A 12,973-nucleotide genomic window follows, 5' to 3' on the forward strand; every position below is an offset into this window, starting at 1 on the left:
TGCCAAAGCACACCCTATTCCCAAGTCCCTCCGCCTTTCCTCATAGGGCTTGGTCCCCAGGCCCCAGATCATCCTCATTGCTCTTCTTTGCACCCTCTCATAGTTGACAACTTGAACATATATTGACAGTGCAACATAAATTATACCCATGTTTTAAACAGTGCAAAGTTGTTACCAGTTCACTCCCGCATCGTCCTTCCTCTGAAAAGAAACCCCTTTGGCAAAAAATATGAGAAGATAAATGCAGGAGGAAATACAAGGATGGAGAAACAAACCACAAAACCAGCAATCCTGTTGTGTTTTCTGGAACGGAGCATCCATTCAAAGTTTCTTCTAGGTTTAATCCTGTCACCAGCAGGCATTTTGCATGCACAGCTTGCATTGTTTTAAAAAGAGGGGGAAAGAACCCAACCTGGGAATCACCCTTTCTGGATAAGACGGCCACCTGCAGGACATTTGGCAGCCAACAGCCAATTTCCACTGAAGCTGAAGCTTACGAGGCTGCTAAGGCTAAAGCCACAAATAAATCATAATAAGTCCTTAGGGTATTTTTTATTTTAAGAAAACAGTAAAAAGAAAAGGTCATGCAGAAGTACAAAGCTCTGCTGCAAAGGATAATATGTACTTCGGATGACGATGATTAGGAAAACGAGTGGGACTTCTAAACATGGACAGCAGAGGGAGCACTGGGAACATGGTATTCATTTTTTGGAAAAGAGATCTGTTCAAAAGTTCATTGTAGCACTATCAAAGTTAATCTTCAACTTGAACTTTTAAAAAATCCATCCACAGTAACTTAATTTAGTAACTGTTCTTGGAGCCTTAAAGTTCAGCTTTCAAGGCATGGGTTTGTAAAGGAAGCATTGATCTTCAGGTTAAAAGGGGTGGCCAAACTGTGGCTCTCCAGATGTCCTTGGATGACAGGGGCTCGTGGCGATTGTAGTCTCTGGGCATCTGGAGAGTCACAGTTTGGCACAGCCTGGTCTGAAAGAGGAAAGGCCATGCAGTGAGAACTAGAGAGCTCTGTTCAAATGGGTAGCCGTGTTGGTCTGAAGGAGCACAACAAAATCAGAGTCTGGTAGCACCTTTAATACCAACAAAGATTTATTCAAGGTGTGAGCTTTCGAGTGCTTGAAGCTCACACCTTGAATAAATCTTTGTTGGTCTTAAAGGTGCAACTGGACTCTGAATTTTAGAGAGCTCTGTGTAATGGATGGGCAGGATCAGGCTTTAAAAATGCAGCTGCAACAGGGGGCAGGTTCAGCCCTACAGGCCTCCCTCCCTGACATTAAGGCCACTGCATTTTTTATTTTTCAACATTGAACGACCTCAAGGTCAGAGAGAAAAAAATCCCACTGAGCTTAAATGTTCCTCTGCTACTTTTACTAAAATCTATTTTAAAGTCTATGTTACCCATAGGCTTGATCTATGCAACCTTTTGTACAGAAAGAGCCCACAAATTGTGGGGGAGGGGGAGTTAATTAGGACAGGTAGCCGCATCGATGAATTAATTTTAACCAAACTGTTTTAATGCCCCAGACCCTGTAAAACTATATAAATCTTTGGGTTTTTTTCTTGCCTTTCAAGCAGGGAAGATAATTATGGTCATTCCTTGCTATCTGAGACTGAAAATCAAGGGGGGATATAACTCAGTCTGGGGGGGACCCCACAGAAGAGGTCCCACACTGAGGATAACTGGTTTCCAATCGCAATACTCCTCGAGTCCAATCCATGATGAATGATTTGAACCAGGTCAACGCACATCCCAATACCTCCTTGTGTATCTGAGTACCTCAACAGGATGGCAAGATCTACTCCAGCCTTTCCACTCAATTCATTCATGTTTACTTAGAAAGGTCTCATTTGTTCAGAGTTCTCTCCTGAGTTTGTGGGCCCATAACCACAGACCTTTAATCATACCTGGAACCTAGAAAAGCAGCAATGGATCCATTAAAATTACATTAACCTGCAGGAAAACCAAACTGTCACATCAGTCATTGACACATTTCCTGAAAGCAAGTAACTACAAATGAATGTAGTGTCAGAAACCAGACTTTTGTAGAATCAGACAGAGAATCTAAATTGCCCTCCTCGGATGAAGTTATATATATATATTTTTAAAGCAAGCAAACCCTAAATTACTAACTAGACTGCGTTGAATTCAACTGGCCTGGCTACTGGTGAAGGGGGGGGGGGTCCCCCATGATGACCCAAAATCCTTTGCTGGAGATCAGGAAATCTATATGGAACTGAAGAAGATTTAAGAGTGGGACCAGACAAAATTGAACGGAAAAGCTGGTTGGGTCCAACCTATTGTCTTGTAATGGTACCACAAAATGTATGACTTGAGACAGGTGATTGTCCCTTACCATGCAGATCCAGCCTCTTACAACTCTTACATTTTACAGTGAAGAAACGTTAGATCTTTCTTGGAAGAAAGCGAGGCAGATTTTAAAAAGATTTTATAAGGTTTATTGTCCAAGTAGTACAAAAGTTTTCATACAAACCGTATTGTTAAAATACATACCTCTCTTTAAAAAGGCCTCTTTTACCATGGCAATTCTATGACACTGATATCATGTTACACCGCAGTTGTGATACACACTCCTCATTCAAGTCTCCATAACACAATAGCCACAATTCAGATTCTTGCAGAAGGCAATAGATTGAATGTATGCTAGGGAGTCCCCCGAGGATTTCTCTTGCCTGCCAAGCAGAGGGCTGATGGAGTATTCCAAATAAGCTCAATACAAGTTCTGAGAGGGATATCTAAAACCAGTCCCTCTTAACAAGAGATGCCAAAACATCACGCCTACAGCTGGAAACAGGGTTCCATATTTAAACAGCCATTCCCAGACTGGTCTTCATCTCTTTTAAATCAATTGGGCAATGGATTTATACATTTCTAAAATATTCTGTGTCCAGCTTTGGACTGAAAAGGGATTCCACTGAAGAGTATGTTTAGCCCACCACCACCACCTTGACTCAGAGACTACTTGATTCCTAATTGGCAGGTCCTTCAATGCTGCCATCTTAAAATGTAGGCTTCTTTACATCCCAGCTGACTGGGATTACATAGTCAGTGTGATATGTCAACTTTGGCTCTATGGCAACATCCCAAAGCCAATTAAAAAAGGGGGGGGTAATTCTGCTTACTGGTCTCCCTCTCAATGGGCAAAGGATTTTCAACGCTTCTTGCCACCATCTCCCAAAAAAGCAAATTACAAAAGGGAAAGGAATGTTTTTTAGCAAAGGCCAATTGTACCCATCCACCCATTTAACTCAACCCTGGTTAAACATCCTGGATATATGACAATGAATATATATTTCTAATCAAATAAAACAGGTATTTTTATTTTAAAAATATTTGAGCCCTCTTTGTTGTTTTGCTTTCAAGACACGAACTTTCTAAAAAGCATTACTACAGATTGTAAAGCCTGTTGCTTCGACCATGAATCGCATGATGCTGGTAGGGGGGAGGGGAGGAACAGTTTAAAAAAAAAATAAACAGAGGGAGGCAAAATGCACTCAGAAGATACAGAGGAATGACCGTCTTCACGTTTGATGAGTGGTTAGTTGAAGAACCATCAGCCAAAGAAGAACTCCTTTAAAGTCAATTAGCACATATAAAGGCACAAGGTAGTTCAAAAGCCACTAACTTACAACTCCTTGTAGTCAATTAAGGTGCCTGAAATTCTCTCCGGACTTCATGACACCTACCAAGATGCAAGAGCCAACGGCGAGTGGCGTCAGAATGCAAACGCGGATGGCTCCTTAGAGAATGCACAGAGCACCAAAACATAATGGTCAGTATACAGAGGAAATACAATTAAGTAGAGCTCAATTTAGCCGTCATTGGTATTCTAGCAATAAGTTAAGATCGGACACGGGGCTCACAGCTTTGGTCCCAAGGCTTAATGCTGAGAAATGGGCACCGTATTGGATTTTATTTCTCTGACTATCTTGCACACGCTCACGTGTTTCCCTTGCAACACAGCCGCAGAAGCACTATGTGACAGGCTGCCTTGTCCATGGCGAGAAAGTCTTCATCTGCAAAATATTTAACATTTTAAAAAACGCGGTGCGTCCCAACAACGGTTCCGATGACTAGAGGCATTAGTTGTCTTTAAGTCACTGAAATACTGGGGTCCGAGCCTTGCATAGGTACTGCCAGAGAAACTGTGTGATGCAAATGCCTTTACAAAGGTCTCTTTTACGAAAGTTTAGTGTTCCGATTGCAAAGGTGGCCAAGGGTCAGAGGGGAGGAGCTTCTTCTCAAACCTGCAAGAGAAGAAAAGGAAAGTGGGCGTTGCTAGAAGTGATGTTCCCGGCCTGCTAGCAGGTTTGTATATGAAGAAACACCATCCGCTCAGGTTTTAAGGCACAAATACATAGGTTAATGCTCACGGGAGACGCTAAAACCAGCGGTCACGGCAGTAAAACACTAGGAGTAGCTATCAGCAGCAGTCCAAAGGCATCAGTAGGAGGGTGAAAATCGACTTTTCAGAGAGTCTCCAAATAAAGATGCTTTTAATTTCTGAGGGGAGCCAAGGCAAGATGGCCCTAATGGTCTACCTGGGACAGGTAATTTCACAAGTTAAAGATAAAATGGAAAAGGCCCTGTTTGATGCACTGCTGATTTTGGATCTAAGGGCAAGCTTACACAACAGGAGCATCACCCACAAATTCCAGGCAGGCTCTTATGTGAGGATACCATTTCGAGCTTTAAAAACCAGCACTTCAAATTGGGCTGGGGGGGAGACACCCTTGTGGTCTACGTGGTCCATTAACTAATTGGAGGTGGCCCGCAAAGGACGCTTTCTCCCCCCCCCCAGCCCTTTACTTCATCCTCCCCCCGGCCCTTTACAACACACTTCTGGTGTCATTGTCTCCCATCACTCCCAGATGGGACTATCTCGTTGCAGAGAAACAAGCTCAGGGTTCCCATTGATTTGTCATTGTCACGAGTTAAAATTTCCATGAAAATAAAATATTCCTTATGTTCATTGTTGTGGCGTGTCTGTATCTTATTTTGAAGGGATGTTTAAACATTACCATAGCGATCAGAGAGCGTTAGGGCAGTGGTTGAGAGTAGAGGAGTAAACTACCCCCCCCCCCACTGGGCCTCAGTAAAATTGTCAAGCGTTGAGTGGTCCCCGGTGATAAAAAGGTTGGGGACCACTGCTCTACGTGTTCCTTTTTCAACCTTTTGCTCATAGAGGAGCCCCTGAAATAATTTTTCAGACTTCAAAGAGCCCTGGAAGTGATGTCAGCTGGTCACATCCCATCACACCCCCAGAAGTGACATCACTATCCACATCCTTAGCCCTGCTTTTGCTCCCTCCCCCCACCCCTCTGCCTCATGTAGGACAGAAAGATGCCCAAGAGCTGAGAAGACAGCCCAGACCCCCCCCCCCATACCACGACACTTCAGAGTTCCTGCAGACCCCCTTCAGAGCTCCTGCGGATCCCCAGGGTCCCCAGGCCACAGGATGGGAATCCTTGGTCTTGGGTGTTTATCACAACAGTGGCATTTTAGCATCACAGTAATCCCAGGAGACAGGTGAGGTCGGCTCAATAGCAATTTGACTCCACATATCCTCAGTCTGAGACCAGTGCTTTAAACATTGAATCGCAATGAGACTCTGAATACAATCGCTAACATAGACTGTTTTATTTCTCCTTTGTTTTTGTGAACCACAACTGAATTCAAGGGGACTGATTGGCTGTTTTAGCAAGGGATTATCATATGGCTGTATTTGGATGTTGTGACACAGTTTACTAATTTAACAGAGTTAACTTTTGCTTTATATTCCCACTGTCATGATAGTAGTTCACAGTCTGAGGAAGAGTGCTTGCACTCCAAAGCTCACGCCTGGAATAAATCATTGTTGGTCTTAAAGGTGCTACTGGACTCTGATTTTGTTGTGCTACTTCAGACCAACATGGCTGCCCATTTGAATCTACAATTTTTTGTCCACTTTCTCAAGAAACATGCATGTACCCCACAACTGAAAGCAGGTATCTTCTGCAGCCTCGCAAAGCACAGGCGGGTAATATTTCTCATGCCACATTCACTTGGGAAAGTGCAACCATCTTGTGCATTTGAAGGATTCCTAAGCATTTTAAAGCCTTATCGAACAATATACTAACCACGCACTGGATCTTTATGGTTTTCCACGTCCAGGTGCTACTCTGTGCCAGATCTCTCCCTTGTTTCTTGCTTGGCAGGGGTGTGTTGAAGTTCTTTTGCCTCCGGTTGGGCAGCAGGTGTAGTGGGCTCTTCTTTAGAGCTGCCTCTGACTGGCGTGGCTGGCATTTCACCTTTGACGCCATCTATGCTACTAACCGACATCAAGTTCTTACGTTCCTTTGAAGATTTGTGCTCCACTTTGGTGACTCTAAACCTGGAAACACAAATTGTGCTATTAATAGGACACCATTTCTTCCCCCAGGAACTAACACTCATCCCCTCGACGATTTTTATCCTAATTCAAAAATAATTCAAAAGGGATTATTTCTTTTAGGAAGACACTAGATAACTACAGACACAAGGTAAAATCTAGATAATGTATTCCGGCAAGCAAAAAGAGGTAAAAAAATTTCCTAGAGAGAAGAGTGTTTCCCAAACACTGCTCTAGAGCAGGGGTAGTCAACCTGTGGTCCTCCAGATGTTCATGGACTACAATTCCCATGAGACCCTGCCAACTTACAGGCAGGGACTCATGGGAATTGTAGTCCTTGGATCTGGAGAGCCACTGTTTGGCCACGCCTGATTTAGACGATCCTTATCTTGTCCTGAGTGCCACAAGAGAATGCCCTGGAGGCCTCTGCAAAAACCTCGGAGGCTTCGAATTTTGAGCAGCACCTCCCAGCTGCATCCTCCTGCATCCTCCTCCTCTCTTTGATGGCCTCACAGAAAAGACGGACCTCCTTTCAGCCCCAGTGCAGATCAGCTAGAAAGAGTTCAAAATTGATCACTGCTTCTGGGATGAAAGCCAGTTTTCATTTAAGCAGTGCTGAAGAATGCAAGAGAACCCTACTGCGCATCGACTGCTCTCTCACGTTTTCAAGGTCGATTGGACAGAACTGCAAGTGATACACAGGATGAGCATGGCGAAACGATTAAACCAATTTCACACACAAAAGTAGCAACTGCAGCAAAATGAGCACCATCCTGCAAACAGCTGACCACTAATAGCATCTTGAATGTTCTCTGTCCACCAGGAGAACATTTCCTGGGTATGTTTTCGCCTGTAAGTCGTTCATCTAATATCGACAATCCACTGAATTTCCAGCCTTGTGCAGTTAGGTAGGCCACTTTATCATCATCTGATGCTTGCAACGTCCAAGGGTCAAGAAGCCCCAGGACCAACCAACATGCCAGAACAAAACGAGATGGACCCACCTTCCCACAGACAGAACTGTGACTTCTCCATGCCGGCCTCTTCTCGCCTCTTTTGACTTTTTCGCCGGGCTGAACCATCGTTTTTGACTGCAGCGAGTGCAGACGCCGTTCCCTGCAGCGCCCCCGACGGTGTGCAAGTGGTGACCGCGGCAGCTGTGCTTCGACGGAGGACCTCCAGGCGACAAAGGGGAAGCTGGGCTGGTCGGGCTGCCTGGCGTGGTAGGACTGTTTGAAAGAGGTTCAAACCAAAAAACCCGCCATGCACACGTGAGGGAGGGGGGGAATATATGAAAGGGAAGAAACACAATGGATGCATTCAGGTGGGCAGCAATGTTAACCTGTAGCAACAGCACAAAATCTGAGCCCAATAGCTCCTCAAAGACCAACATTATCCAGAGACGTTTTTGACAAAGCTCTGACTCAGAAAACCTTACTCCCTGGGGAAAACCATTCTTTAAGATGCTCCTGGGGCTCTGATTTTGTTCTGAAACGCCCTCCCCAAATGCTTTTGTGGACTCGCCATTTTTTTCTCCTCTCAAATTTTTCCAGCTTCTCTTTGGCTTAACCTTTTAGTCCTCCCTTCCCGCCGCATAAAAGGTATGTACAGTCAGCTCCATTCGTGGTCACATGTCACCCATGTTCGGATCCAGGGATTGATGTTAACAAACCGTATGCCCCTAAAATGGTGCTCAGATGATTTCATCAAGGCAGAAGGTAGCAGCCAGGGTACTGACCTATTTTTCTGAGGATGTAACTTTTTATATCTTACACTACCATGAATTTATGGGCTTCTTCATTTCATAACTCAATTCAAAGGCTCTCTTGAATCAGTCCAATTCCAAGCGGTACGAGCCTTAAGAACGCTTCCTCCCATATGAATCTACATGTGGCAGCACCATTCAAAGAGGAGTTGGAGTTGTTTTTTACATGATGCTTTTCTCTACCAGGTGTCTCAAAGCGGCTTACAGTCATCTTCCCTTTCCTCTCCCCACAACAGACACCCTTGAGGGAGGGTGAGGCTCTGAGACCTCTGTCAGGACTGCTTGGTCAGAAAAGATATGGGAGCTACACTCACTCTGGAATTCCTTGCCCAGGAAAGTCGATCTATGCTCCAACCTTGCTCCCATCTGGCATGCCAGGTTCGATTCTGCACTCCCCCACATGCAGCCAGCTGGGGGACCTTGGGCTTGCCACACCACTGATAAAGCCGTTCTGACCGAGCAGTGATATCAGGGCTCTCTCAGCCTCAACCACGCTGCAGGGTGTCTGTTGTGGGGAGAGGAAAGGGAAGGTGACTGTAACCCACTTTGAGCCTCCTTCGGGTAGGGAAAAGTGGCATATAAGAACCAACTCTTCTTATTCTTATTCTTCTTTTGTATGTTGCAAATGTTATCTGTGGGTTTTAAATTTCAGGATTCAATAATTGATTTTTGTTGCTAACGTCATCTCAAGATGATATGTTGCTCTGTATCAAACCATATTAAGAAAAATCAGGGGCACTTTCTGAAGAACATATTCAAATTCACTACCTCAACTTAAGCCCCTGAAGCTTTCTTAGCTGTGTGGCTAAGATTCAGGTTATTTTTAAATCAACGGAACATTAAAACAGAAGTCACTATAGATTTTTTTTCCCCCAGGAAAGTGAAACTAGCTTCCTCTGATTTTTGCAATGCAAATGAGAACCATGAATTCCAGTGAATCAACTGCTGGTTCATTTGTCAGTCTTGGTCCTTCCCCAAATTTTTCAGGTTAAACTCTGTGTTTTTATATTTTTAAAGTGCCGCATTTATGTTTAGGCATCTTTTTTTTTAAAGCACACAATCAGAGGGTTGCACAATGAGAGAAAATGAGCTTGTGATTTCACAGTCACCAGCTAAGATGCACTATTTATTTCTTTTATGTATCGGATGGCATGTGTAGTATAGCCAGACCTAAGGCTTGTCTGGCAGCCAGACAGGGGGCGCGTTGGGAGGTGGTTGCCCATTGCCTGCCTCTGCATCCTGACCCCTAGTGTTCCTTGGAGGAACAACCACTCAAATCCTTGGAGGCCTCCCATCCAAATACTAGGTCAGCCCCGCTTCTGATAGGATGGGGCTCTCCTGGGCTATCCACACTACCAACAGATGACTACTGCTGCAAAACTTATGGAGACAATACTTCCCGAGTTTGATTCTGGAGGTAAATTGTAAACTGCTTTTGCATGCCGTACCATGCATAGCAAGGGTGTGGTATAAGATACTTGAGTACATAAATGTTTTGCAGAACCGTGTTACTGCCCTTACAATGGTTCATTGTAAACAGTAATTTGGCTGTCGATCCATTGAGGAAATGCCAAACATATAACTGAACCCCACCAAAGCAATAAAGGGCACTTTGCAATTGCTAGAAATGAAACAAACATCTCCATAACGAGTCAAACAATGCAAAACACCGATTAAGGCAGGCTTTCTCAACAGGGGTTTCATGAAACCCAGGGGTTTTGTGACAGCCCCAGAACGGTTTCGCTGATTGGGTGGGAGTGAATATTGCTTCATATATTTTTACATATTTTTAAAAAATGATCAGTAATATGACCATATATGGTTACGTCAACCCACCCAGCCCCCTCCCAAAATGGCCAATAATGGGGCCTGCAGGAGGTGGGAGGGGGGTAGTCATAAAAATGACTTTCAGGAACGTGGCAGGGAGGTGTGGCCTACTGACTTCCGGGGTTTCTCAAAGCCTGAAGAAGGGTTTCAAGGTAAAAAGGATGAGAAAGCCTGGTTTAAGGATAGGACATTAAAATGAAGAAAAAAAAAGACGCTACCTTTCTGGGTCATTCAGAGAGTTATCTGCCACCATAGCTTTCAACACGTCAGCATTTGCTGCAAGGAATATAAACGAATGTTTTAGCACATCTAAGGTTAAATTAACCTGAAGCGTTAAGCTAACTTGTAAGCTATAAGATAACAAAACATCAGCAAGATTAAGTATAGACACAACCCCAAATATGCTAGAATTCCTAGGGAAAATAGGCTTCGGGGGCACCCGGAGCAGTTCAGTGATGCAGCATTTGCTTTGCATGAAGAAGATCCCAGGTGTGATCCTCAGAATCTCAATTCAAAAGGATCAGTAGATGGGAAAGAACTCCGCCTCAGGACCTGGAGAGCCACTGCCAGCACGAAAGTAAACACTCAGACTGTGACAGATCAATTGTCTAAACCAACATAAGCCAATTTCATGTTTTCAAAGTTCTGCATGCTTATTTGTGAGTTAAAACTCCACTGAAGCAGGCCCGTGAGATTAAGTTGTATTTAGTCTTGTATTTAGTTGTGTATTTAGTCACAACTTCAGTTGTGAAGGTCTAGAACCTTTCAATGGCTGATCTGTTATCGATAAGCACGTAGGAACTAACTAATAACTCTTTTGAGGACTCAGGGTCAAACTACATGAAATTACATGAGGTGAAACTCATGGAAGTGTGCAACTCCCAAATTCTATGTTGACAGTAACTTCTGTACCACACAGATTTCTGAAGTAAACCAGTCTGGGGAAAAAGAACTGGGGGGGGGGGGTGTACCCCACTCTTTACTAACCAAAGGAGTCTCAAAGCAGCTTACAATTGCCTTCCCTTCCTCTCCCCACAACAGACACCCTGTGAGGTAGGTGGGGCTCTGAGAGAACTGTGACTGGGCCAACTCTTCTTTATTTAAGACCGCAGTTGACTAGTTGAGTTTTAATTTGATGGCAGTCCTAACCGAAGATTTTGAACTGTGATCTTTGGGTGTGTGTTTTTATCATCCTCATTTTAATTACCCTGTAAGTTGCCTTGAGTTCCACAGGGCAGAAAGGCCACAAATAAAATGTTTGATGACATGCCTGTTTCCGCATCTCCATTAAGAAATTGCAGCAGGCTTTGCCACAGAGCTATGCAAGTCTGCATTAAATTCAGGAATGGTTCCGCATGACATACGCAACAAAATGTTATTAATAAAGTAGGCATGTAAGTATTTTTTATAAGTCGCATACTGCCTCAACCCCTCTGGGAGACGGGACGTTTAGAAATATAATAACCATTCATTCATTGTTAATATACCGCCCCACTGTGATATTACAATCTGTAAACTGCTCCGCAGTAAAAATAAATAGCGAACAGGTGTGGGAGTGGGCTCAGTCCGGGATGGGGGGGGCAATGTTCAGCCCTTTGGCCCCAAACTGACCAGTCGGGAGGCGACCCGCCTACATATCCCACACACCCCCACCCTACAATGTTCCCCGCCTTCGATCAACTGCCAGGTAGGCACCCAGGCGGCGGAGCCTTCCGTGCGGGCCTCGGAGCTCTGAGGCCCACACGGAAGCCAGGGGAACACCGGGGAGGGGGGTGGCCGGGGGAGCCTTTCCGCGGCCCTCAGAGCACGCTCCGAGGCTCAAGGGGAGGGGTTCGGGTGGGGGGTCGTGCCGAGCCCAGGAACTCGCGGGGGGGGGGGGGGGTGGCCGGCCAGTTGGCCGGCCAGGGAAGGCTTCACCGCGGGCCTCGGAGCAGGCCCTCCACATCTCTGATGCGGTGGCCCGCCTCTGAGGCCCGCGCTGAAGCCGGGGACTCGCAGGGAAACAGGGACAGCAGCGAAGGCTTCGGCGCGGCCCTCGGCGCATGCCCGCTACATTGGAGACGCGGCCGGCCTGCTTCAACGCCCGCTCCAAAGCCGGGGACCCGTGGCCGGTGGAAAGCTTCCGCGGGGGTGGGGGGCGGGAGGCCTGCCCTGGCCTGGCCCCCTCAAAGCCCAAAGGCTTTGAAGCCTAGTAACAACAATAATAATGTTACTACGTACTTTCAGTGATGACCCTAAATTATCTTGGAGCACGTGGTTTGGAACAGATCTGGTTCCACACACCCATATAGATTCACACTACAAACTGAAACTACACACGTAACGCCTTCTGTGCTGCTAGAAGAGAATAACGAGATCAAGGCTCTATAAGAAACAGCTCTACAAATGATCATTAAAAAGTACCTTCGTTTTTCATAATGTAGTTGACTATTTGTCCCACGGTGTCGCCGTTATCATTCGTGCTTTCGTTCAATTCTGTGCAAAAATAAAGAAAAGGGGGGGAATTCCCTCTGTTCATAGCTTGGCAAGCTCAGAGAATATTCTCACATGAAAGCATTAGCCAAAGGGGGGGAAAAAACATGAAAGGCAACTACCTTCATCATATTGGAAACATCCTCACAAGGAAAAGTCTAGCCTGAATTGCAAGGGGAATTTATGGACCTGTCTTAAAACACAAACTACTGCCTAGATAAACAATGGATGAGACACACAGATGCCAAGTCTAGGATGGGGCACCAGTGCAGGGATCACTGCACTAGAAGGAAGTGCAGAGCCCAGATCGGTTAGCCACTGACATGGGAGCAGGTGTGGGGGGAAGGTGGTAAGTCAAGAACAATGATGGGGAAACTTGACCATGGGGTGCTGATCAGAAGCAAAGAGGAAAGGCCAAGTCTGTAGCACCGATACCAGGCTTGGTCAGTCGAAAAAGCCAAACTACACATTCTGCCTTGCAACAGGTAGTGTTTCCCATGCAGAA

The 12,973-nt window shown here is 45.3% G+C and overlaps 1 protein-coding gene across 2 annotated transcripts in view; it reads right to left on the reverse strand.

Moving 5' to 3' along the window:
• Positions 1-2,449: 2,449 nt before the first annotated feature.
• RELL1 (RELT like 1) overlaps positions 2,450-12,973 on the reverse strand; it is a 33,745-nt gene continuing 23,221 nt past the window's right edge. The window contains exons 3-7 of one of the 2 annotated variants that reach the window (XM_077301662.1): positions 12,400-12,471; positions 10,215-10,272; positions 7,409-7,633; positions 6,161-6,407; positions 2,450-4,281 (exon numbers count right to left, since the gene is read on the reverse strand). In XM_077301662.1, coding sequence (XP_077157777.1) covers positions 6,191-6,407; positions 7,409-7,633; positions 10,215-10,272; positions 12,400-12,471 — 572 coding nt within the window. In that variant the 3' untranslated portion in view covers positions 2,450-4,281; positions 6,161-6,190. Of the gene's footprint in view, positions 4,282-6,153; positions 6,408-7,408; positions 7,634-10,214; positions 10,273-12,399; positions 12,472-12,973 lie in introns of both variants that reach the window. The other variant, XM_077301661.1, reaches the window with a different exon arrangement.

The sequence above is a fragment of the Paroedura picta genome, chromosome 10 (assembly GCF_049243985.1).
Source record: "Paroedura picta isolate Pp20150507F chromosome 10, Ppicta_v3.0, whole genome shotgun sequence".
In the NCBI taxonomy this organism is placed as follows: domain Eukaryota; kingdom Metazoa; phylum Chordata; class Lepidosauria; order Squamata; family Gekkonidae; genus Paroedura; species Paroedura picta.